This window comes from Centroberyx gerrardi, chromosome 18 (genome assembly GCF_048128805.1).
Source record: "Centroberyx gerrardi isolate f3 chromosome 18, fCenGer3.hap1.cur.20231027, whole genome shotgun sequence".
NCBI lineage: Eukaryota > Metazoa > Chordata > Actinopteri > Beryciformes > Berycidae > Centroberyx > Centroberyx gerrardi.
The window spans coordinates 23,836,924-23,864,849 of NC_136014.1; the positions used below are offsets into that span (position 1 = coordinate 23,836,924).

At 39.8% G+C, this 27,926-nt stretch overlaps 1 protein-coding gene across 1 annotated transcript; it reads left to right on the plus strand.

Moving 5' to 3' along the window:
- The first annotated feature begins 669 nt into the window (after window positions 1-669).
- On the plus strand, window positions 670-27,926 carry LOC144542790 (uncharacterized protein C14orf132). Its single transcript, XM_078290072.1, has 2 exons — window positions 670-730; window positions 27,696-27,926. Exons 1-2 carry the CDS (start codon window positions 704-706, stop codon window positions 27,924-27,926), a joined length of 258 nt encoding a protein of 85 aa, XP_078146198.1. The 5' UTR covers window positions 670-703.

The following is a 27,926-nucleotide window of genomic DNA, read 5'->3' on the forward strand; positions in this document are numbered from 1 at the left end:
AGAATTGCACTCGGAGAGCGCAGACCTCCGCCAAGGTTCGTGCTATTATTGCTTGTTCGTGAGTCGGATCCGGATCCGCTCCAAAATTTAATGGGTTCTTCCTTGGCCCATGCTACACCCTTCCACGAAGTTTAATGAAAATCGGGCCGGTAGTTTTTCCGTAATCCTGCTAACAGACAAACAAACAGACAAACAAACAAACAAACAAACGGCACCGAAAACATAACCTCCTTGGCGGAGGTAATAATTGAACAATAGAAAATTGCAATTATTGGATCACACACAAAGCAAAATATCACTCTCTCCTCATAGGCTGCTGCGTCTCTCTCTCTCTCTCTCTCTCTCTCTCTCTCTCTCTCTCTCTCTCTCTGTGTCTGTCCTCATAGGCTGTTGCGCTCTCTCTCTCTCTCTCTCTCTCTCTCTCTCTCTCTCTCTCTCTCTCTCTCTCTCTCTCTCTTCCTCCCAGTTCTCAGTAAAAAGATAATCTCGAGTTGACTTGGGTTGCCAGATCTCTCCTCACCACATTGTGCAGTTTAGTCTATCGCATTACATGAAGATGCGATGATCTGCGCTTGCATGTGAGGAGGATGACACAGACTTTCCCTGCCTCCCCAGTCTCCTGTCCTTCCCGGGAGGAGTAGGACGACTCGAGTCCGTTTCAGGAGACACCAGACGCCGCTGTCCTCAAAACCCAGAAGCCACCATGGATCTCTCCTTTATGGCAGCGCAGGTAAACACCTTGCAAATTATTGTTTTGCATCAATGAAACTACGGGGAAATCCATGCATTGATGGCATACGTCAGTGCACTTAAAATTTCCCAAACAAAAAATTCACTATAATATATCGTATAGTGACTTATAGTGTTTCTGTGGTGACCATATGGTACTTTTTGGTATTTTTACCCCCTATAGGGAGATATTTGTTGGTATCATATTGCTTCTAAAATTCATCATTGGATGTTTTTTGTCAGAGTTTCAAGATTATGAGTTGACAGTATTTACCAAGTGAGATATTTTTAAGTCGACATATCTTTACTGTATAGCGCGAGGCTGGCAAAGTTTTTCCCTGTCGAACTTATACTGCGTTTACCTTGAAACCAAAACAGCCTGCATGACGCATGTGTAATTAAAATAAATAATTCATTTATTTTTTGAATATGAGTTGTTTGATGACCACACTGTATAAATTAGACTCGGTGATCATTACAAAAAATTAGCACTTTTTTTCTACAGCCTTATCGACACTATGTGATATTATGACAGTCAATGAAATTGCCATGGGGTTTGTGAATAATCAGCATGGTCTTTCGTGTTTCATTAGATTCACCTCGTCTGTATGCAGTTTGAAGGGCCTTAAAGTTGATCAGTAACTATTGATTAATGGCTGGTTTTCTAATAATGACAAACCTATATGTCTATATTGTATTTGATGCTGTCAAAACATGATCATTTCATTTGTTGCCTGTTTCTTAGTGCTGGGTTTCCTGTTATCAAGTCTTTCTGGTATTCAGTGTTTTTACTTCATTATTATTAGTAGTAGTAGACTAATAGTTGTAGTTGTAGTAGTAGTACTCGTAGTCAAAGTAGTATAGTCATAGTAGCAGCAGTCCCCTTAAAACACTTTTGCCTCTTATCTAACTGTGACCAAAAACAAACAAACAAATAATTTAGTAAATAAGCAAGTAAGTAGCCTACATTTCTTGGCTGATCCACCTAGTTACATAAAAGTACAAGAAATAAATAACATCATATCTACAGTTTATCTGTGATTTCATAGTCTTTAGTCAAGTAGTAGTTGTTGTTGTTAATGGTTTATGCATATGAACGAGGTTGGCTGCGTCTTTCAGGAAACGTCACTACAAGGTGAAGAGACCGTTTCATCTCTGTATTCACGTCAGTGACTCACAGATGAGCTCAGTGTTCAGAATGCTTTATCAGCAACGACATTATTATATTCTCATGTAGACACCACAGCTTACAAGCATCAGTGCCGTGACTAGACTGGTGTATCAGTTTGCCAGTATATCAGGGCGATACTGTGTTTTTTTTAAGTATCAGATATCGGCCGGTCAACGCCGTCCTCCTCCGATATGATGGAGGTTCCTCCCTGATCACATACATCTCTGTAAAACCTGCAATGAAATTTTATTTTTCATTCAATTGTTCAACAGTGAAAGTTAATTCTTTATTTAAAGGCCTGATGTAAGAGTTATTAAATATCATTAAATAAGTGCGGTGGGTCAGCCTGCCTTAAAGGATAAGGCCGGTGTTTTTTAATGCATTGCTTACCGTCAACAAATCCTGTGAAAATAACACGAAATCAACAATGTGTTTGCTCTACTCCCGTTACTTTCTGACTTCCCACGTACCGTTTTTAGCCGTCAACCCGGAAGTCATTGGCTCCAATTGTAAGCTAAAAACCTTGAAATACAGCTCACAAAGACATAGATTCAATTTAAAAAATCGCTAACTGTTACCACGAAAAGTCAGGCTGTTGTAGTTATTACCAAATCAAATTCAAATGGGAACAAATTCTTCATTACGCCGGGGACTATTTTCTGTGCTACGGAACTACTTTCCTGAGATCGCAAACGTGTTTACAGCCGGCTTATTAAGTTGTTTGAGGAAAAAGTCGGCCGGCCCGGTGCATCGCGATGATGAAATATGTTGCCCAGAGCAACGGCATGGCTCTTTGACGTGTTTTTAATCGTTTTTTTAATACAATGGAGTTCTATGGCTGCTGGGACATGGCTTTACTGGGCATCGGCTACATGGACGAGACTTGTTGGCAAAACAAAATCATTGCTGATTTTGTTATTTTCATGGGATTTGTTGATGGTAAGCAATGCATTAAAAAACACCAGCCTTATCCTTTAAAGAGCTGCTAACACTAAAAGAATTTCATTAGTCTGGGTTTCACTGGAGAGTTTTAGTGTCCCATGATGGTCTAAATGCTGTTTCAGAGGCTTTTCCACCCTGAGAAGAAGAAAATTCTGGGGGAAAACACTATATACATGAAAATTTAAATTTCTGTAAGACTTCAAAAACCCGTATTGCTCGAGCTGTTAGGATGTTGAGAGAGAGAGAGGATGTTGAGAGAGAGAGAGAGAGAGAGAGAGAGAAAGAGGGGGGGAGAGAGAGAGAGAGAGAGAGAGAGAGAAATGGTCTTTGCCTTTACTCTGACAGTAAGATCAGCGCTCTGGGACCTGAAAGCCACTCATGCAAGCGTTGACCTTTGACTCTGTCACTTTTCATCAGGCTCTGTGAAAGGAGAAGTTCCATCCTGTCTTCTAAAGGAAGTTGTCATCTTCCAGGTGACTGTTACCCCCTTTCCACCAACTGAAAACCTAGTGCTGGTGCTGGGCTGGTGTTGGTGCCTGTTCGCACGTGGTTCAACTTGCGAACCTTCTAAGAACCGATTTGCTTTTCCACGGACTAGAGCTGGCTAGAGAGCCACGTCATTATGTCACTGTATAGATCTGTATATGTCTCTGCTTTCCCAGCAACACTAGTGCCAACTTCAAGCACAGCAACCAAAATGGCGGACTACGTCTCTTTGTTGCTCCTGGCTTTGCGAGCCTTCTTTGGCATCCAAACACGACTGGTCCAACGCATTTGTGCTGCTCGTCGTGATTGCTATGGACGGCGATTACGTTCTGTTCTGATTAAGCTCTGGTTTTTTAACAATGGCGGTCTTCTTGGTCTTGTTGGTTTTGGTTGGTCACGATAATCCCGCCCCCAGCCCCTGACGTAAGCGGTTCTTTATTCTAGACCAGCAAAGTGTTGGTGCCACTCTGGAACCAGTTTTCCTGGCCGAGAGCCGGTTCTTTGGCTGTCGAAACGCGAAGAACTTGTTCGAGATTAGGCACCGGCTCCGAACCGGCCCTCGAACTGCCTTGGTCGAAAAGGGGTATCTGGTGAAGGGCAGCAGCAGGCAGCGGTGATCTGTGCTGCTTTACAGTAAAGGTTTCCTATCCAAAGCCCAGGCTAGATGAATTCCCATTCCCTTATACTGAAGGGACCATGTTGTTTGGCAAGGAGTTGAATTCTGGTTTGCTTAAAGTGATGTTGAACTTTTGTATTACCTTGGGTTGTGCAGCCATGATATAACCCCAAAATCGATGATTGTCTGTTAGCTGTTGCTCCGGTAGAGGAGATTCACTGTCATTGTATGGAGGAACAGGTCTGAAAATCACACTGCTAGCACATAAACGAACGCGAACAAAGCAGATTCTGACAATACATAAAAAGCCGAGAACTGTCGCTCATGTGAGGTTAAGTGAATTGCTTTCTTTATGTTTATTAAACCTTTCAGTTTGAACAAGTGTAACACCGAACTCTGGTCGGAGGAAGCGTATGCCGATTTCAGTGTCACACATGTTCATACTGAAAGGTTTAATAAACATAAAGAAAATTCTAAACTAGGACACGGTAGCCAAAACATAATCATTTCCATGACAATTCTCCCGTCTCACGGCCAAATCTGCATTTACATATCAATATGATATCAAGATAGATAGATCATTTATTAATCCCTGGGAGGAATTAGGATATTCTGTAAAATAGAGATTAAAGCTTCACTACAGGCAAGATTTTATGTAAAAATATGCCAGTTTTATCAGCCTAAATCACAAAGTGGGGCAGCAATGGACAAAAATGTGTGTCGGGTTTGGTCTCTTCTCCACCCACAGAAAGTGACAAATCCAAACTTAAGAGTGAAATCCAAACTCTATAACGTTGGAGTCACCAACATTTACATTACATGATTTCTTGATACTAAAATAAAAAAATGTCAAACAATTATGCTGCCATTAGGAGCTGCCAACATGCAAAGTTACTTAGTGCAGCTTTAACAAATACAGATAGTAAAAAATAAAAAGGAATTTGGCTAATTCACACTTTAAGGTACTGGCATATTTCAAAGTAATATTTAACAAATTTTCAGATTAGTTGTGGACAAACAGTGCTCAGCTCAAGGCCGGCGGTAGCTATGGGCACGGGGCTCACCCCACCCAAACGTGCGTCTTGCCCACCCAATCAAAAGTTAAGAAAACATAATTCTTTTGTTCAGCCAATGGAAAAATAGCACAGATAATACCAGTACCGTTTCTAACTTCTGATTGGGTGGGCAGCCTACAGCCCGCCTCCAAAGTCGGCCACTTCACTCTCTAGCTCGCTCGACCACCGCTGCTCTCTCTCTCTCTCTCTCTCTCAATTCAATTCAATTAAATTAAATTAAATTCAATAGGCGTTATGGGCATGACATTTGACATGTGTTGCCAAAGCACAATTACGATTATGAAAGATAATGTTAAATGTCACTTTTCAGTTTGAGTTTGAATAAGACTATCTTCTAGTTTTGTAAATATTGGCTGTGGTGAGAAGTCTCACTGGATTAGGTTTTCATTTTATTTGAGAACTAAGCTCATCCAATAAAAAGAAATGTTATGGAGTTGATTATGTTAAAATCTGGATGAAGGAATTTTTTTATTTTAGGGTAAATCAATCTGCCCTCCACTGACTCAAATCATAGGGTAGCAGCAAACTTAGAAATGCTGCTTCACTACCTCCCAATTTCCCTGCTTCAAATTGTTCTTTATAAATTAGAATAGAATAAAATAGAATACTACTTTATTAATCCCCATGGGGAAATTAATCTTCTGCATTTAACCTATCCAAACACCCCATACACAAACACACAGCCATAAGCTGGAGAGGCCTGAGGGCACGATGGCAGGAGCTTGCATCTGATCTTGACTCTGACAACCCTCCGGTTGCCAGCTGTCATTTTACCAGGTTTTTGTGCCATCTGACCAGGGATTCGAACCGGCAACCTTCGGACTACTAGTCTGCTTCTCTAACCTCTGGGCTACCTACCGCCCAAGTTGCCCACCTATTATTTCTACCAGCCCACCCTAATATAGCAGGCTAAAACTGGCCCTGGCTCAGCTGCTGTTCGCTGGCAAAGGCTGTGCAGAAGAGAGAGAGAGAGAGAGTGTGAGAGAGAGAGAGAGAGAGAGAGAGAGAGAGAGAGAGAGAGAAACAGAGGAGAGAGAGAGAGAGAGAGAATGCTCAAATGACACAACATTTCTCAACGCCATCCCAGCTGGCTAAGCCCTAATGCTGTTACTGATGCAAAGGGGGATCTTCCTCTTCTCTTCTTCTCTGATCCTGAAGCACACGAGGCGGGACTGTTTCCACCATGACCTCAGTCACCTGTGTGCCGCGATGTGAGCTGATCTCTGGACAGGCGGACAGGTGCTTCACATGCTACCACAACACCAGTCTCCATTAGAGGCAGCGGCAGCAGTAGTGCCCACTCTCGCCACACTCCCTGCCCACCGTCTCCCCGCTCTGACAGGCTGGAGGTGGTCTGTTCAATATTAATGCTGGGAAAGCTGCCTCTCTCTCCCCGTCCCATCATGGTAGACCAGAACCAACATGGCAAAAATGTGTCTAAAAGATGTTAAGAATAGATCCGTCGTCTCTTAAGGCGAGTATCGGCCCGGGAGCGGGGACGAGGCGCGCGGCAGGAATAATAATGGGTTATCAACTTTGCTAGACTTGGCTGTCCTTCAGCGGTACAAATGGGCCGGACGTTTAATGTGCTTTTGTTCGAGGATTTTCCTCTGTTAGTCCTCATTTCTTCTGGAGCCAAGCTATAATGAGGTCTAATCCTTGGCCAAACGACTCCTCCTTTAATTGTATCCTTCATTTTGGAACTTGCATTGAAATGAATGTCTGGCCAGATCGCTTTTGACAGAAGATGAAGGATGCTGTAAGTTTATGTTTTTCTGCTCATAATGGGCACGGTTGCAGTAGAGATTTCCCTTATTGCTTTGCAGGTTTTTCCATTTATCTCATGTCAGGGATTCCTCAGCTGCTAATTATATTTTCTTCTTTTTTTTTTGACCACTGTCATTTATCTATCTGCAGTGAGAGGAATTGTAGCTTTTAACAGGAGCAAGAGGCCTTGCATAATTTGAATTGCATTCTCTGTAAAAAAAAAACATTTATCTCAACAAGTCATTTAATCGAGTATTGAGTCATACATTTTATTTTTTCTTAAAACAAGTGAAAAAATCTGCCAATGGGAGGAAATAAATTCACTTGTTTCCAATACAAATCAACTTGTAGAGTTTGTTTTTTTAATCAAGTGCCATTTTCAAGGCAGTGATCTGCCTTGTTTCCAGATATTGACACTTGTTTCTAGAAGATTCCTAAAACAAGTGAAACTACATTGGGGGAAAAAAGTAAAATCATCACACCCCACTGGCAGAATTTTTTACTTATTTTAAGAAAAACACGATTTTATGACTGAATGTATGAGTAAATCACTTGTTAGGATTTTTTTGCAGTGAAAGAGTTTTTGAGAGAAGATAATTTGTTTGCCTCCTGATGCTCCTGATCAGTATTTAGGTAGATTCAGGATTTTATTTCCAGAACTTTGAAATTGTTTTTAATTCAGTCAGATTTTGTGCGTCTCAGATGTTGAGGCTGCTCGTCAACTATCTCAAAGCTGCTTTAACCTGTCTCCTCCCCTTGATCCACATCTCCCCCCATTAGTGACGTCAAGCTTATGAGGTGAAATCAATAAGCGCTCATAACTTTCACATGGATTCACCTGGTCAGGTACTTTACTACAGTAATAATGACACCTTCTACTCAGAGATGTGAAGAAGAAGAAGAAGTGCAGTGGGTGCTGAAATCAGGCATGATATGAAATGAGGTGATAGTCAAGTGGTTCATCAATCAGGTAGCCAGTTAGCCCCGATGGTTGCCAACAAGCAAGACAGCATGCAGATGTGAAGTTAATGTGATGTTCTCTTCCATAGAAGTGGAAAAAAAGAGAATGGCACTACTGGGGCTTGTAGCCAGCCAGCCAGCATGTAAGGGGATTACAGTAATCTGATTACAGCATATGATAACTGTAACCTGTTACAGTTGCTGTCTGAAATGCAGTTTAAAGGTGCTTTTGAAGAAATGTATTACTTATTTGATTACGCTTGTAGATGATGCAATACTATTGTAATTACAGTCTGTAAAGGAGAATAAATGGTTTGTTTAACTGCTTGTTCTATGTATTTTGGAGATGGAGTGATCCAGATGTAATCAGATTACAGTGCAGTTTGAGTACTCAAGTGGATAGCTTTACTGATTTCATTTTTAAGCAGGTGACAGTAATTTATACCGGATGACATTTTGAATGCAACCTTCTCAACCCCAGAAAAGACAGAGGTGTGGAGAGTAGAGAAGTTGGCTTATGACCAGAAGTTTGTCGGTTCAAATCCTGGATCATCTGGGAAAAATCTTGGTGGGGAAAGTGAATGAGAAATACTCACTCTTTCCTAAACAACTACCACTGAAGTGTTCTTGAGCAAGGCACTTCACCCCCAGTCCCTGCAGCAGTAGAAGCCTGTGGTTCCGCAGGTATATTAAAAACTCATCCACACTTTGGAGGAAAAAGGTAGCGGAAAAATTACTCACTTCTCTCCCAAAGGACCGAGTCCATCTCTCCAGCTTAAAAGCTCCTAGACCTCCGCACGATCCTCTTGATAATTATCCCCACTTTGCGCCCCATGGCACCCAAATCCGAGCTGCAAATTGCTGTAATTATTTTCCACAAGCTGATTTCCATTGCTGGGAGTATGTCAGAGAGCAAGTGTAATTAGATAGGGATGCTGAGAGTGCTGGCCAGGGGTGACTGTGATATATTTGGTTCTGTCCCTTCCCACTTGACCTCTACAGTCCTGCATTAAAGCTGCAATGTGCAACTTTTTGCCTTGAGGCAGTAAGTGTACCGTTCCTCCCGTCCTCCTCCCACTCAGTTGGTCAACTTCCTGCTCCGACACTTGTCACTTGCCTCATCTTGATGAGCTGCCTACGTAAAATGGTATCTAGCCTGGCTGAGGTAACCGGCATCCATAAAGCCACCACAGGTGTTGAAGAAGCAGACGGTGAAAGCAGCCAATCTGCAATTAAATAAAAAAGTAACGCTGATGTTCACCGTGTTTTTGAACGGGTCTTGACTGCCACACGTTTCGCGTCACTGTTCTTTTGTTTCCCACTTCTTTCCCTTCTTGTTGTTGTTATTACTTCCCTGTAGTGGCCACTAGCCTCACTTTGATAGCCACAACCCAGCTCACCATAACACTTTTTTTTTTACGCCCCAAAAACATCATTGGAAAGTGAATTTCAGCCAAATAGCCATAAATCAATGTGTCCCATTGGTTTATGGCTATTTTAATGTCTAAAAAGTTGCATATTATAGCTTTAGATATGGAATAGATTATTTCCTTCTCAATTTGAATGTACCAGAAAATTTCAAATTTGATTCAGTGTGATTATTTTCATATGTAACAACAAATCTGAAGAAAAATCTTTTTACGATCCACAACACCACCGAGAGAATTTGGATGATCTTAAATTGAAATCTTTTTGTTAAGCTAGTCTTTGGGAGTGCAGTGATACAGTATATGATAATAGTTCTATACCTTAACAGATAAATGGGAATGTTTCTCTGCCATCATTGCTTTTTATCATTGTATTTTAGCACTGCTGGTTGTATTCTATCACTGTATTTTATCACAGAATCATCATCATCATCTTCTTCTTCTTCTTCTTGAGGAACCCCACCCCCCCATAGCCTATATGCTCAATGCCATTCCTGATGCTAAACCTCCACCTCTAGCCTGTCGTAGCAGCAGGGCATGGCTGGAGGTGTGTGTGTACAGACGGGCTGAACGCTGCCAGCTGTCAACACCTCTCCTGCGTGTTGAGGTTATAACACACAGCACGAGGACAAAAGGCCCGCAGAGAAAATCTAACCTTCCCATGATGATTTTTATATTTATTTAGTGAACAACTCCTCCTAAGGAAACTCTTTACAAACAGGCCAATGTGACAGCTGATATTAGATCAGATGGACATTATTGACCCAATGAGACTGGAGCCACTCCAAGAGGCGATTATATACAGCGCAGTCTGAAAGCCAAACTTTATATTGCCTCGGTGAAAAACACAACATGTAGCACAGTAGGGATGGTTATAGGCTTTCTTGACTTAAAAAGAATGGAAATGGGAGAGCGAATGGAAATGGCAGCGCATTGCGAGAAATGCCACAAAGTGAATGAGTCATGCAGGCAGCCAGGGGGCCGAGCCGCTCAAAGAGACCAGGCAGCCTATCCACCAACTTAATGGATACACTGTAAAAGTGACTTAAAAGATAAAAGACATTTTGGCCTTTTATCCCGACATGGTCAAGTGAACAAATGAGTTCCAATGGTTCCAAATTACGTAATCGGGTTTCATTACACAAACCCAAAAAGACTTTTGTTTTTGAACTTTAAATCCATTACTTTAACTTTCAAATAACAGTGTTGACGCTGGTGGGCAAGCTCTTAGACTTAGTGTTGTATTAAGTTAGGAAGAAGTACTTTACTCTGGAATGACTTGAAGACACAAATTAAGTTTCTTTTGGAACTTTAATAACAAATCATGACACTGGAAAGGCCAGTTGATTTTGGGGGTCTGAGAGAAGCCTTCAACTGAAGAGGGGTAAATGTGTTGATGACTAATATTTCCTTGTGATTTTGAAAATCCTGCAACTCTGGTTTATAGCCTTGGAAAAGTCATGCAGGGACATTGAGAAAGCGAGTTTTTACAGCCTCAAAATACCTGTAAAACTCAATTTACAGGTTAGTCAATCTTGTAAAAGGTCCGAATGACATTTAAGAGAGACTAAATCTCTTCCGTTTAATAGATTACTACGTAAACAAGAGATGTTTTAAATGAAAATTCCGGTTATTTTCAACCTGGCCCTTATTTTCCTAGTGTTGCTATCTTTACGAAAGTTCAAAATTCACTTAATTCAAGCTTGTTCCAGAGACTTGTTCCTCAAATGCTCCACAGAAAATGCTCCATAAACTCCAAGCTGAATTGTAGCAATTGATAATGTAATAACTTCAAATATAATATATATAATAACGTCAAAATATAACGTAACGCCCCTCATATTTCCAAGATAATGTACAATAACACCATCACAGTATTACATTAGTCAGCCATTATAACTTCATAAGCGGTGTAACATATTTTTTAACTGATAATGCAACAATCATATTGACTAATAATGTAATAACTCGGATGCATAATAAGAATGTTACAAATAAGTTACACCCTTATCCCCAGACAATGTAATAATGATGTTATTACACTATCCAGCAAATTATTGCATTAAAATGTTTTATTACACTTTCGATTCATTTAGCGGGACATATTTTATTCCATTTTGACTAGTTATGACATTATCCATCAGTTATTACATTATCAGTTGGTACATGGATCCCTGCAAAAATGCAAATGTTAGAAACAGCCCTAACTTTGTTTGTTAGTTTATTTTACATAAAGACACATTCTCTATGTGTACCATTTCTTTGTAGAGAACCAATCAGGCATTACTCACGTTTTATTAAGGGACACTGGTTCACGTTAGTGCTTAATTAAATGAAACATCACACACTGACCATTCTTTCAGAGGGGTATGGTCATTACATGGCTGGGATATGATCAATTCTTCCTGCAGTGTGTGATATCTGAGCCGCCCTGTGGTCTACTGAGTGTGTAATCTCTGTAAGTAGTGTGTTGTATGGAAATTTATAATGCTCATTAGTGTGCAGATTAAATATTGCTCGTTCAAGTGTCCACTAATGATGAGAAATTTAAATATGAAAAATTGAGTTCATTGTCTCTACGCATAGATTGATGTAAAGGAATATTTAAAGAAAGCACTGTCCTGTATTTTTCATTCATTGGTTTTCTTTATGCTTTCATGCATATTACTGAATGGCACAGTTACGACTCATTCATCTTACTCCCTCAATGATTTGAGTTTTATGTTAATTTCTGAGGAATGTATTATGAGACATTTGAATGTGTTGTCTACCATTTATCAAAAACATTTGAACGTAGACCTAATGAAGCAGGAGAGAAGTTCATCTTTGTTCGCGGACAGTTCACATTTTAGATCATTATCTAACTAACTGAATTATGAATGATTGTGCTTCTCTACTGGATCTCACTTTGTAACTGATGGCCCAGATTGTGGGATCTCTTGGCATCTATCCCGCATTTCTACTGAAGACAATTCTTTATCAAACATTATACAGCAGAGACAAATGAGTGTATGGTCCATTCCTTGTAACTTCCAGCTGAAAAGAGAGCAAAACTTAATTTTTCTGTAACCAATTATTTTTGCTAACAGATCTATAGTGAAGCAGTAATTCATCAAGCATACAGTAAAATGGGATTTCTACAATGGCTGCATCTGAATTTTTACTCAATCATTCACATGATATCCAGTAGAGAGGCGTGCTGATTGAGAATGGAGTGGCAGGTTGGTTAAAACCTCCAAGTAGTCGAATGGTTGCTGGTTCAATCCCCGCTACTGACAACGCCCTGCTCCAAAGACAGATGAAAACAATCAAAACAAGTTAACATTAGTAAAAATACTAGGGATGCAGCAATGTGTTTTTTTATATCCGACATTTTCCCATCCATATCGGCCGATATGGATATACATTTTTGTAAGAATCTTAGTACAAATGCAAAACAGGTGAAGCTTTTCAGACATGCCTATCTTAAGATAATGAAGTGGTTTTCAAACAAAAGACCATGTTAATTTTATTCTGTTGCTAATTTGTCAGGTGTATTGACACACTCATCACAAAAATGGCAATTCCACAAATATCGCCAAAAATCGGCAGTGAAAATGATATCAGACTGATACAATATTGTTTTTTATGCCTCCGCGCCGGCGACAGCCGTGGCCGGAGGCATAATGTTTTCGGGTTGTCCGTCCATCCGTCCGTCCATCTGTCCGTCTGTCCCATTCTCGTGAACGCCTGGAGGGAATTTCATTACATCTGGCACAAACGGCCACTTGGACTCAAGGATGAACTGATTAGAATTTGGTGGTCAAAGGTCAAGGTCACTGTGACCTCACAGAAGACGTTTTTGGCCATAACTCAAGAATTCATACGCTAATTATGACAAAATTTCACACAAATGTCTAAGTGATGACATTTTATATCCAAAAGTTCAAAGGTCAACTTCACTGTGACATCATAATGTTTTGCTTACCACTGTAGCTGAGAAAACGATCTTGGGTCATTGTACAAAAACGGTGGAAGTGCTGTCACTTACATTTGCAGACACCAAAATCCTTTAAGTTGACCTAATAATCACATTAATTATATATGTTCAATAAATAAAGACTGTCCTTGCAATGATAAAACAAAATTTATTGGCAGAGACATACAACCGCGAGGCGGTTATTTAGAGTTTAAAGCTGATATTGGCCGATACTGATAGTCCTAAAAAATAGATATTCCTAAAAAATACTGCATAAGACTACAATAGGCAGTTGCTTGCAGTATATCCTTGTATCTGTTCTTGCTAAAATAAAATAAGCCATACACATACATGTGTTCATACTGCGGAGAACATGTTAGCACTAGAACGTATGACTGCTCAGCCACAGGCAGACGTTTCGCCACAGTAAGGGCTTTTCCTGTCCCAGTGACATGCGGGGAGTCAGAGGCCTCTTCGCCACCCTGATTATGTCACATTACAGCAGGCGTCATCCTGTGATGCAACCTCCACCAGAGGACTTGGAGCGCTCGCTGTGTAGCGGGTCATCATCGTCACCATGGCGATGTCTTACCAAGACTCTGTCAGCGCTCGAATCAAAAAGGGGAAAAGTGCAGATGTAGCAGATGTAGAAATCCCACATTTTGCTGCATGCTGTACTGCACTCTTAATCTATTGTTTGTCTATGTATTTCACCTTGACTGCCCACATTTTATTGGGATAATAAAGATTACCTTATCTAATTCCTGCGAGGAATTATTCAGAAAATTCAAATTGTATTCCCTTCTCAGCTATCAGAAAGTGTACAGAAAGCTCTGGCAAGTAGTTTGACATATGAGAGTTTGTGTACAATATGCCTAGTCAGTTCTATCTATGGCGTTTGAGAGTAGGCAGAAAGAATAGTCTGCAGTGAAGAGAAGAGATGCAGGTTGGGGGAGTTTCTAATGGCAGCCACGGGCAGAAAACTTTTCTGCCTGGCTCTTATTCTTTACCTAGCGTGTCTCTATTATATGTGAACCTACTGGGGACATCTGTTGCCTTGGCATTCTGGCTTTTTCACCCTTGGACTTCTTGTTGCTTGTAATGTTAGTAATGAAGGATTTATTCTATTGTTCCAGCATATTGTACTGTTGTATTAATTGTAAACGACTGTGGATATGAGCTCTAGCTGAATACCCAAAATGTAAATGTGACAGTGAGACTTGATGTGATCTTAACAAGTGATTTAGTGTATTATTGAGTCCTAAAATCATAATTGTCTTAAAATAAGTGAAAAAAATCCCCCAATGGGGTTAGATAATTTCACTTGTCTCCAATGCAAATCAATTTGTTTCAAGAATTGTGTAGAATCAAATGTCATTTTCTTGATAGTAGTGCAGTGATCTGCCTTATTCTGACTTGTTTCAAGATATTTACAATCATTTCTAGAAAATTCCTGAAAGACGTGAAACTGCATTGCAAACAAGTGGAGTTATATCACCTCATTGGCAGAATTTTTCTCTTGGTTTAACAAAAATAAGATTTTCAGGCTGAATATGAGACTAAATGACTCGTTAAGTCGTCTTTTGCAGTGTGAATGCATCTGCTCTTGAAAAACAAACCATACATACAGTAGACAACATGTAGGGAGCAGATATCAGTACTGCCACTGGCCTGCTAAGCTGGCGGGACATACGGCTCCTCAAACAAACACTAAGAGAAAATACGCCTATTATTGCTTTGTTGGTGCTGGGCTAAAGAAATCTCATAGAAAAAGGAAAAGCCTGCACATTTCTGCACTCAAACACAACTTTAATGGACGGACGACATCTGACAAAGAGCCTTTGTGCTCGAAACATTGTCCGTCCATTAAAGTTGTGTCGGAGCACAGAGGCGTAAAAGACTTGTTCTTTTTCCCTCAAACAAACACTTACATTTCCAGGCACTGAAGTGACACTCTTCTCCAGAGCAGCATCTTTAAAATGAGTGAGCAAGGCAGGGGTGAATCATCTTGCTCAAGGACACTTCAGCAGGACACACAGCTGTTGGATGAACATGTTCTTGCGGATACCAAATCTGTGACCTTCCCCTTACAGGACAGCCTCTCCCACCACTAGGCCGCCCTTCCTTCTGTCTGTCCTTGTGGAAAAATAAACTCCACAAATTGAGCAAGAGAGTCGGTCTTGCCGCTGGCCTGTTGAACTGGTGGAACGTATGCCGTCTCAATCAAATGCAGAGTGTAGCGGCGAGTCGTCAGAGGACATTTGTCTAATCAGCTGTGTGTGTGTGTGTGTGTGTGTGTGTGTGTGACAAAAGGAGGCCAAGGGCAGCGGGAGAGGAAACGGGAGGTTCTCTGGGTCATCCTTACTGCTGTCTGCCCTCCAGCACAGCAGCAGCTCTTCACTACAGCAGCAAGAGAATCCAACCGGATGATGTAACTGTTTTAAAACCTTCATTTGTCCAGGAAAGGGCTTTACTGAGCATGTGCACTCTTTCTCAGCATCTTCCTGTTTCACCTTTTAGACAGGGTTCGATCACGCCAAGCATGTTTGGAGCGGTTTATTCGAACTCTGGAGCGTTTACAACTTCATTTCGGTTTGTTTGGTTTGGGCAGGTGAGAATAATGCCATTCAAAGCGGAAAAACGTCCATCTCAACAAGTCATTTAGTCTCATATTTAGCCTTCTTAATCTTCTCAAAACAAGAATTCGACAACAAGAACAATTCTGCGAATGGGGTGAGATAACCACTGCAGTTTCACTTGTTTCAGGAATTCTCTAGAAATGAGTGTCAATATGTTGAAACAAGTCAGAATAAGGCAGATCACTGCACTATCAAGAAAATGACACTTAATTCTACAAAATTCTGGAAACAAGTTGATTTGCGTTGGAAACAAGTAAAATGATCTAACCCCATTGGCAGATTTACTCATTTGTTTTAAGAAAATTACCATTTTAGGACTCAATAATAAATGACTTGTTAAGATGCAGATTTTTGCAGTGTTCCAATTTTGGTGGCACCAAATAACGGCACTGAGACGTCTGAAAATGCGAGTCTCCGTCCTTTTCCAAGCAAAACTGCGGTGCGGCTCATAAGGAGTAAGAATGCAATCTGAACCGCTACAGGAAACGACCTCAAAGCACAAAGTTTTATGGGTATTGGGAGATGGATGTTGACATCAGATAGCCAGCAGTTACTCATGCTTGGAAAGCCTATAGCATGACAAAATGAACCGAGGGTATAAACTACAAACACCTGAGAAGGAAATGTTACAGCAAAGAGTGTAAACAAGTCCATCATGCTTAGCTAAAGTTACAGGGACTGGAATCGGATTTGTTTTGGGTTTTACAGTAAGTGGCTCCCTTAAGGACGGAGTCAATGGTGTTTGTTGATGGAGGGGAAAGCTGCACTCACTCATTTCCCCCTGCTGGCCGAGGGATTCGGCCTGGAAACAAGCTTGCTTCACTAACTGTTAGGCAACAACGGCCCCCGACCCTCTTCTCCAGGCAAACTTACTGCTGCAAACAGATTTTCTGAACATTATTATGCTAACTATGAGATACTGACCTTTGTTTTGTTTTGCATTGATTGTGCTTTGGGTTTATTCAATATATCAAAATTATATTCCAAGTGAAAAAACTGCTCAAGTGTGATTTGTGTTCTTCACACATCCCCAACCCCCTGCTTCCACTCAGAGTCCTTTGTGCCCTGTTGTTTATAAAGCAATTTTAGATCTGCTTTCTCCTTATGAATGAAAAAATTGCAGAAGGTAATTTTGTGTTCAGTCCCTCATAGAATGTTTAGGAGACGAGATCTGCTCATTGGTCCAGCCGCTTGAATTTCCCTGACTCTCCATGTTTGTTCTTGGTTAGATATGTTGCTGTTTATAAATGTTGCTTATACCGCTCAAGTTGCAGCATATGAGGCCAAACGACTGTCGTGCAGGGAAAATAAAATAATGCTTTGTAGTGTTTACAGTATATGCTGCCATGTTGACATGATGTCAGACAAATGTTTTCATTGCAGGAAGCCATGATTTGTAATGTAAGAACCAATTGAAACTAGAATTCATGGTTAACTGTAGTTCTCTGGCAATCAGTAGTCAGAAAGTCATAGGGGCAAAAGAAATGTTGCTGGTTCCGTTATTTAAGGTGATTTAACTACAAATTATGCAAAATGCCACAGGTCTCTGTATGACTCTTATTAAATAACCATTAGCAGTAGTTAAAATTCACTTGTCTTTGGCAATTACCAGAGCCAAGCCATGTTTTCCGGTTTCACCTGCTCCATAAGTTACACACAGGCCAAAGAGCCATCTGAATTTTATGTAAAATAGAGGAATAATCCTTCCTAAAGTGACACTTAATTTCAAGAGGGAAAGACGAGGTCAAAAAGATCCCTGAATCAAAATTCTGACCGTCCTGTTTAATATTCAACAACAATTTGCAACAAAGAGTCCCAGCTCTAGGTTTATATCTTCAGGGATTCTCAGGCTGCTATCAGGCTGTTGCAGTGTCACATCAGTCAAAACATGAAATCTGCAGGGAAGTGGAAGGATATCGCTCAATGAGGTTATCTGTTCCCGATGTATTATATGTGGCCGCTCGGGCTCCGCTAGTGCCAACCCTATTCCATCTCCAATCCATTATCTGTCCGCTCTTGTCAAAGAACAAATGAAAGGTGAATGAGGTGTCATCGCCCCTGTCGATGTCGGCTTCCCAAAATAATCCTCCGGTGGTTAATCTGTCAAAACAGCATCGTGTCAACACCCTGCTTGGCACAAGAGCTAAACTGAGCAGATGAGATGTTGTTCTTCTGTTGCACGCACTGTTGCTTTGGATAGGAGCGTCACCTAAATGCCTGAAATGCAAAATGTCAGTGTTACTACAGATTACAGGTGACTATGCTACAGGTTGTTACATAGGCTACAGCACATTCTAACACAAGTAAGCCTCACAGACAGGCCAGTCAGATTTTGTGCAATGCACGATTTTCACCCTGGTTTCCCTTTAAATTTCCCCTCAAGTAGCTAAGTTAGAAGAAAACTGTATTATCCATATTGTATGACAATGTCACATACAGTACATATTCTACACCTAGTTGTTACAGTGCTTAATTGAAGCTATAGCTGTTTATATTGAGTGAAATATTCAAACCCAAGACACCATTTTTTTATGTCTGCATCATTACATCAAATAGAAAAAAATCTAGATGTCTTGTGCTTCATTTTGTACACATCTGATATCTTTGGAAACCTTGGTATCTTCACTAGAATTTGAAATAAAATTCTGTGGGTTTGAACAAAGCTCAGCCATGCAACATGCATTTGTAATGATGGAAAGGAGCTTGCATGTTTGCTGAGCACATTCACATTTTAGCCATATAACTACTGCTGTTATCCACTTACAAATGACTGAGCAGGTAGAGGCTTGTCGTATTACTCAAGATCACTTTAGCAGAATAAATGGCTGTTGATAGACAGATTGTTGGGATTGAACTTGTGGCTTTTCAGTTATAGGACAGCATCTACAACAACTAACCTGGAGGTTCCTTTGCATTTTCATGTTAATAATATTAATATTAGAATAATCTTTATTTATACAGCACTTCAAAACAAAACAAAGTAACAATGTGCTTCACATCCAAGGGAAAAAAAAGAGTCAAAGATCAATAAAACACAACAATGAAGTAAGAAAGTTCTTGCCATCGGGATCAAACAAATAGAATAAATAAATAAATCATTGAATAAATGAATAACAGACAAGACAACAAGTATAAAATGAATAAAAGCCAAAGATTATAGAAAGGCCTTACAATAAAAGTAAGTTTGTACAAGTAAGTAAAAGTAAGATATAGTATAGATTTTATACTGTAGAGATAATGGTGGGGAGAATGACACCTCTGATCAGATTTCATGGTAATTCTCATGTTCTGCTCTCTCATTTAGGTAAATTAAATAATAATAAAATTGACCTATTCCTAATTCTACTTGCACACACCCTGAAACCCTCTTAAGGCTCAAACTTTGAGATCCACTGCACTCAGCTCCCCATTCGTCCAGAATACTGTTACTAACCCAGTTACCTCCTGCACACATGGGACGTATTCATTTGATTATTATGCAAAGAAAACATGCAGGTGCTGCTGAAAGTGCGGGTGTTCTCTTCTGTTTTCCCTTTGGTTCAGAAGCCTGTGGCTGAATGGATCGTGAGTGCACACGCACATTAAATATCCTGTTCCCCGTGATGCGGCTCGGCATGTAATGAGCGGCGGCCGCTGCTTTCGCTCGGGGCTTGTTTACAATCTGGTAGATGGGTTTCACCCGGATTAACTCTTCAGGGAAGGTCCAAGCAGGAAGAGTAGAATCAATCTGAGATGGGGAAAAAGCGATGTATTATTTGCAAGATATTTCTTGATCTTGTTCTTCTTGATCTTCTTGTTCTTGTTCTTGTTCTTCTTCCTCTTCTTCTTTGCTGTAGTAGTGGTTGTTGTTGTTGTTGTTGTAAGGATTGTAATAATAGTAGCAGTATTAATATCCCTGTCTATTCTCTCGTGGATGTCTGATGGATGACTTGTGCTTTGTGACTTGAAGGATCTCCTTTATAGTAATTAGGGCGTGCTTAGTCTTAATCTCAGCTCCATTCAATTCACCAACAGCCTCTTTCATCCTTACTGTAGCTGCTTGTGCCTAGTGTCAGGGAACTAAATATTAAACACAAAAGCACAGAGATAAACTTTATTGTTTTTTAAGAGGAAGAAGCCACAATGATAGGCCTGTAATTAGTAAAGGTTTGTGACATTTCCAAGGCACAGGGAGGATCTGAACTCCAGGTATGAACAGGAGTGAGAAGGAAGGGGAAAAATAGCTGACTGACTTTGCTGTGACACAGGCGCTCCATCTTCAATAATGTGATAACGCTCATAACAGGCATGAGGAATTTCCAAACGACCAAATTCTGCAGAAATGAAATGAAACTTGGCAATATCAATGTGATTGTAGACTCCTTCTCTTCATTCACCTTCTCGATATTCGCACGACAAATGACAGTGACTCGTTAAGTGCAAGGCGCTCATCTTATGACCTGGGAAAAGGCCATCACTATAGATTGTCAGGGCAGAAATCCAATAATTGCACCACATTTTCAAAATGAATCCTTAGAAGCTGAAGATGATTAAATGCCCTGTGCTTGCCTGGCATAGTGTGTATTAGAGTATTGATAAGGAAATAAGAGCTGTGCCGAGAAACTTGAGATGAGCCATTCGGTGTAAACGCACACAGGAGGATAATGCCGTTATAAATGCCTGCGTACCTCAGGAGAGATTTCTTTTCATTTGAAGCGTGCCTGAGAATACAGATCAGGCTGGAGGATACAGAAGCATCACGTTGCTCTTTCAAAGTAATCTTGAGCGATTAACTTTAGCACATTGTTAAAGAAGAAGAGCGGCCTGGTTGTTGGGCAGACTGTCCTGTAAAAGGTCACAGGTTCAATACCCGCAACAGCCAGTGTGTCAATCGCTGTCAAAGTGTCCTTATGCAAAGAGTCCTTATGAAATTTATACAATAGAAAACAATATGCTCATGAAGCTACAGACACCTGTAACTTTCCTGCAAAGAGAACAGAAACTGCCTCATTTGAAAATATTGCACAAGTCAAATTCAAGAAGTTATTGTGATAAGTGATATTTGATGCTCAGCCTCATCACTGTGGTGTTTCTGCACTGCACTTCCCAGAGATCACCTGTCAATCAAACAGTGTGGGCGGAGCTTGGATTTTCTGTCGATGCAGTTTGAGTTTCTCTGTTCTTCGTCTGTTCAGCCATGGTGGCTATCGCTGCTCATGCTAACTATCCAGTTCTTCTTCTTCTGTTTATTCCAAACAAACCGGAAATGTAAAACCAGAGAATTTTTCCCAGGAAAGATCTGCCGGGTGTTTAGAACAGCAAATGGAAAAGCTTTCATGAACTGGATATAGGTTGAATCATATTGTGTTATATCAGTCGGCATAAGAGAGTAGCAAAAAGGACATTTATTTATAAGAAAGGCACACAATATATCGTAGAAATTTCAACAAACCGACTCCTCACTGACTTTGCTCCAATCAGCAGGTGTGCTCAGTGCTTTCAGAACAAAAAAAAAAACCTGTTAGTGTTCAACTTGATCTCAGTGAGCAAACAGCTGCTCTGGGCTCTAAAATACAGTGCATCATTTCCTTATGTGTTACAACCGCAGGCTAGAGGACAGAGGATCATTTAGTGCACAGAGAGCACTTAAACCCCCAGTGACTGACATCCGACTGGAGGCTTAATTGTGGAACAGCCGATAGCAACAGGAAGACGTTCACCGTTTGTGACAGTTGCTTTGCAAAGTGCTCTCCGGGCCTGTGTGTATCAGGCCGCAGGGACGGAGACAGTGATACGCAGACAAGAAACATACTAAGACTCTACTGAAAGGCATTCTCTCTGCACTGAGCGTAGAAAATATCAGGAATACCTTTCAGTGACGCAGTGTGACCGTGTAAATCCAGGTGATGGATTCATTTTGGATTTCCCCTAAATGCAGAGGAGACAGGTTTAAGAGAGATTATTAAACCCTGAGAGAGCCGAGGCATGAATTGTGCAAAACGCGTTGCGACTCGATATTTGGAATCTGGTCCTAATATTGTAGACTGACCAAGTGAATCCAGATGAGCCTGTTTCACCTGTAAAACCCACTTCAATCATGGAGAGGAGATGTAGATGAATGGGAGAAGAGAAAACAGGAGAAGAGAGGATATTTAAGCCTTTTGCGATATTGAGACAAGAGAACCAGATTGTGCACAGTTCAAGTTTAGTCTGTACCAAAGTGCTTTATAGAATTTTTTATAAAAGTCAAGAATAAAAATGCAAAGAATATACCAAGACAAGAATAAAAATGCAAAGAATAAAACAAGACGAGTAAAAATGCAAGAAGAATAAAAACACATAACAACCCATAAGAGCAGAAAAATAAAATAAGTAGACATACATACCAACATAGGAGGTGCAACTGAATAAGAAGAAGATGTTACTTATATTTTGCACACTCAGTTTAGTTCTATGCTTAAGAGATGAATGGATACTTGGAAAACAGCTGAAAGGGAGAAAATGATTTTTCAATCTTGAAAGGAGATGAATTGACAGTAGATGAACTGATGCATGGATTTTGCAAAAGAGGACCCATGCAGCAGGAATATGAAACGGCACACAAATGTCTGTCTTTAACCTAATCTACATCTCCCTTTCGTGATTGAAGTGGCTTTAATATATGCAATTAAAAAGGAATCATAGCTTTCACCTGGATTCACCTGGTCAGTGTATTTCAAGGAGAGAGCAGGTGCTTCTATCATTTTGTACTCTAGAAGAATTGATTCAGATGAAAACCCAAGAGCGTCTCGGTCTGGGTAAGATGGAACCGGGGAAATCAGCCTTCTATTCGCCCGCTAAAGTGTTATATCAGATGTTAGACGCTATAATCCCCATTCACCGATTCAGGATGGAAATATAATTGCCAATCACAAGTACATGCACCTGTTGTAACCGATCATATGTCTTGTTTATGTTCTATTTTTGTTTGAATGCTGAGGAATCTTCGCTTTTACCTGGATTCACCTTCAGCAGGTGTTCGTAAAATGTTGCACACTCTTTCAAAACAGTTGCATGGTAGAATCGAGGTTTAACAGAAATATCTCTGCATGCATTTTCATACGTGAGGATGTTGTTGCCACCAAAAGCAACATTTCAGGGAGCCGACATCATAACTGAATAGAGTAACTATTTACAGCAGCATCTGCATGGGGGGCCGCGGCAGTGATAAAGTGGGAAATTGTGCGGGGGCAGAAAATCAACAGAAATTAGTTCATAAATCCAGGTCGTCTGGCCAGGTTTGTGTGAATCCCCCCCCGCCTTGCTATCTTGTTGATGCCTCTTAATTATTGGCTCAGCTGTGAGTTAGCTGGCTGCCCACTGGGGAGCCAATATGTGAGATTCATTTGTTCTGCCCAGAAAGCCATTTCAAAAAGCCGTTATGGCTGTGACAGACACGTCTATTACCCAGAACAGAACACAGCACTTAAATGGCCAGTTGGAGCAAAAAGCATGTACTGTGGCACAAGCGAATGAGCATGCATGCACCTCATCTCTCATCCAGACAGGAGTGTTTGTTTTCCTCTGGCATCATAGGGTTGTCACCATGCTGTGTGGCAAGTCTATCCTTTCACTTAATCTTTATTTTAATACAAGGTCTTAACAACATACATGTGTAATGTACAGTACATAAAAGCTCTTTGTAGACAGCAGGAAAAGAAATCATGAGTTTTATTCCAACAAGAGATAATCTCTCATTTAAAAAAAATAAATAACACCTACTCTGATAGAATGAATGCTGTCATGAGAGTAAACTCACTATTGAATATTACTGGAGATAACAGCAACCAGAATACCTTTGATCACAAAATAGTGGCATTTTAGAGCAGTGATTCTCAACCTTTTTCATATTAAAGACCCCTAATTTAGTCCACGTTAGGGCCACGGACTCCCATTTAATAAGCCCAAATCTGAGAATATATTTAATATATATAAATTTGTGACTATCTGTATTGTAGAGACAATAGTCAAACTATGATCAAAATAATCATTCTTCTACATTTTCTAATTGTCTTAACTTCTTGTAAATGACATAATGCTGAAGTTTAACAATTGATCAATTTGCTAGGGACCCTCTGGAACCCCCTCAAGGACCCCTGGTGGTCCCCGGACCCCACGTTGAGAACCACTGTTTTAGAGGATATAATAGGAAATAATGAGAAATGAGCTTCAAGTTTCTCCAAAACTGCATTTTAAAACAAAACTCTTCATACAATAATAATGTGATTTTCTTGCTTTATAATCAGTTATAATAGACATCAGACTTACTTTCAGAATCAAAATTTAAATAAATGTACAGGAATTTGTCTTGGTGCAGACACATATAGGCAATTTATAGAGTTACACAGCACATACTGACATGCATGGTTATAGGAAAAACAGGATCTCACATGCAGTGTAAAGATACAGAGGAAACATGGAAAGGACACAAGATTATACATATATACCATATAATATGTAACTCTCTATAGCACTAATTATAACATACAAGCACTATAAAACAAGATAAGCAGACTTGTAATCTCTTAAAACAGATGTGTTTGCCATTGTCAATTACATTTCCATCCTGAATGGGTGAACGGGGATTATAGAGTCTAATATCACCAGTATAAAAATTCATTCCATTTAGTAGGAGATTTGAAGGCTAAATGCTGATTTCCCCTGCTCCATCTTAACAGACACACGACGAGACCAAGACATTTTTGAGTTCTCATCCGGTAATCAGTGCAAAATATGAGAAACAGCTGCTCTTTCCATGAAAATAGTCTTGACTCGGTGGATCGAGGTGAAAGCTAGGATTAGATTTTGATTTGTCTCGTTAAATTCAATCATGAAGGGGGAGAGACGGGTTAAGAAGCATTTTTAAATGTTGAAACATTGAGACACGAATCGTGCAAAAGCAGGTGCAACCTAAGGAAGATAGTTTTACTGTTTTGTACACAGTCAAAAGTTTGGACACACCTGATTGAATGTTCTGTGTTTTTCATTCTCTTAACGCCATTTTGATCTAAAGGCTTCTGCTTAAATGCTTGAAATTAGTTTCTTAGACAAATATAAATAGTGAAGTTGATCCTATGTATGAATTTCTTTTCAAAACCTTTGCCTTTCCATCAAGGTAAAGCGCGGCTACTTTAAAGAATCTAAAATATAAGATAGTTTTGATTTGTTTAACACTTTTTTGGTCACTGCATAATTCCATTTGTGTTATTTAATAGTTTTGATGTCTTTACTATTATTCTAAAATGTGGAAAAATAACTAAAGGCTACATTTTCAGGAGACGTAGGCTATTTATTCCTTTACAGAAATGTTACCAGTAGATGTGAATATGCATTTTTCTGTTTTTTTCGACACTGTGGTAGACTGGTAGTGTCTATTGTGTATGCAACCCTGTGTTTGCTTTGTGTTAAAGAAAAGCACAGTGTTTGTTTGGATTTACGCAATGGTTTAATCGTGTAGCGGTGATGTGTGTGTGTTCATCATGAATCCTAATGGCATCTCAGTGAAACTAATCTAGCGCTGTTGATGAAGTAAATTAGTGACAGCATTAAGATTCATGCGGTTAGCGGACTTCAAGGTGACACCACCCAGCAACAGAGTGTGGTTCATTTAAAGTAAGTCTGGAACTTTCTTAATGGAAAATAAAAATGGAAAAATGTATTAGACGTCAAAGGTTTTCTCAATATGACATACCTTGCTGAGTAATCCTAATCATTTTAAGTGAGATTAGAAGCTGTTTTTCAGATGGCAGTGAAGTAATATTATACTAAATGATGGAGTAACTGGCCCAAGATCTGTTTTTTTTTCTTTAGACTGCAAAAAATCTCCATCTTCAAGTCATTCAGTCCTAAAATTTTAATTTTCTTAAAACGAGTGAAGACATCTGCCAATGGGGTTAGATAATTTCACTTGTTTCCAATGCAAATCAACTTGTTTCAAGAATTTTGTAGAATCAAGTGTCATTTTCTTGATAGTATTCTGACTTGTTTCAAGATACTGACACTCATTTCTAGAAAATTCCTGAAACAAGTGAAGCTGCATTGGAAACAAGTGGAGTTATCTCACCTCACTGGCAGAATTTTTCTCTTGTTTTAAGAAAAATAAGATTTGAAGGCTGAATATGAGACTAAATGACTTGTTAAGATGGATGTTTTTTGCAGTGTAGAACTAGTTATTCTGAGTAAATTGCATTGATATCCTGACATTTGGACAATCTTGTAAATTCCCTGCCATTTACAGTGTGTTACTTCAATACCACTGATTCTTTGTGAGATGTGAATCTTCAAAATCAATCAATGGAAATGTGAAATCACACTCACCACTGATCCCATCACAGTGCTTTGCTTGATTAGGTCATCAAGAAATTCAATGTGTCAGTTGACTGTGCAGAAAAAAGCCCATAAACTCAGATAATATAGAGGTAAATTAATAAGCAGAGGTGCTTTGCAACAGGTCTTGTGAACAGACCACTCAATAAAAAACTCAATCAACAAGTACATGAAAACATGAAGAACTTCATTCCAAAATGAGATATAAGCCATTTGAAGCGACACATACCCCCTACAAAAAGATTGCTTACAAGAAAGTAACTCAACATTACTGTTGAAGCTACTCGTTATATTTTAGTTATATAAGGCCTGTACTCATAAAAATAGCAACAGTTTAGATGATTTATTCAGTTTTATTTTTGAACTATTGAACAAAGCACATCTAGTCCTCAAAATGGATATCTAGATGGATATATACTGTAGAATAAAACCCTTCCTGTGTTTTTTCAAGACATGTTAGTTAAAGTTCAGTCTCCGTGACAGAAACGTTCAAATTCACCTCATGTTCTGACTGTTCCTATTTCCTATCTAATTTTTTTGTTCCGCTCCAGTGGTTCATTGTATATTAGATTCAGATGAGCCTCAGAATCCTGAATGGTGATTTTAAAATAGCTCTGCTTTACAGATAACAGCTTCACCCTGGATGAATATGAACAATCACTGAGCTCTTTTCAGACCATTTATATTTTCCCAGATAATGTTGGAAAGGGAAAAAAAAAGATAAATGGAATAAAAATATATTCACCGAATATCAGCCAGAGGAAAGACTCTGCCCTTTGACTTTAGTTAGAGGAATATTTTGGATGTGCTTCAGAGGCGTGTGTAATTACACTGTTTGCACAGCAATATTAACAATACCTTCCTCATATTGAAGTGCAAATCCTTTTATAGTCTGTCTCAGTTTTCTCCAGAATAAAAAAATACCACCCCCTTTATGACCAAAGTTGATGTAATAGGTGAAATGAACAAGGGATCATAGCTTTCACCACAATTTACCTTGTTCAGTCTATGTCATGGAAAGAGATGCTCCTAATATATTGGACTCAAGTGGGAAGATGCAAAGTCATGATATTTCTACAGAAATCTGTCTTATTGCTTTCCTGTTTTCCCTTTTTCTCATTATGCTACAGTATAGTAGTTTTGTTAATTTGTTTGTTTGGAGTCCAATATGGTCTCTGAATTTTGCTGAGTGGGCCTCAGCGAGTTACATGGAGCCAGCAGTGCAAGTCTGGATTAGAGCTGATTGTCTGCTAATATGTTTGTTTTGTTCACAGAACTTTGTAACTTTGAGAAGTGTTGGAAAGTTATATTGTTATTAGTACTACTAGTCGTAGTAGTGCAGTAGCAATTGCAGTAGAAGCAGCAATAGTAGTGGTAGTAGCCTAGTAGTAGTAGTAGTAGTAGTAGTAGTAGTAGTAGTAGCAGTAGCAGTAGTAGTAGTAGTAGTAGTAGTAGTAGTAGTAGTTGTTGTAGTAGTAGTAGTAGTATGCTGTAGCAGTAGTATTTGAAGCAGCAGTAGTAATAGTAGTAATTATTGCCTTCCCTTTGTTTATGTATCTGTGTTGTTCTTCTGCCCTCAGATCCCGGTGATGACCGGAGCCTTCATGGACTCGTCGCCCAACGATGACTACAGCACCGACCACTCTCTGTTCAACTCCTCAGCCAGCGTCCACGCTGCCTCCATGGCCGCCCACGGCCCGCCGGAGGAGCCCCAGTCCATGTCCCGAGACGCCATCTGGCTCTGGATTGCCATCACTGCCACCATTGGGAACATAGTAGTCGTGGGTGTTGTGTACGCATTCACTTTCTGA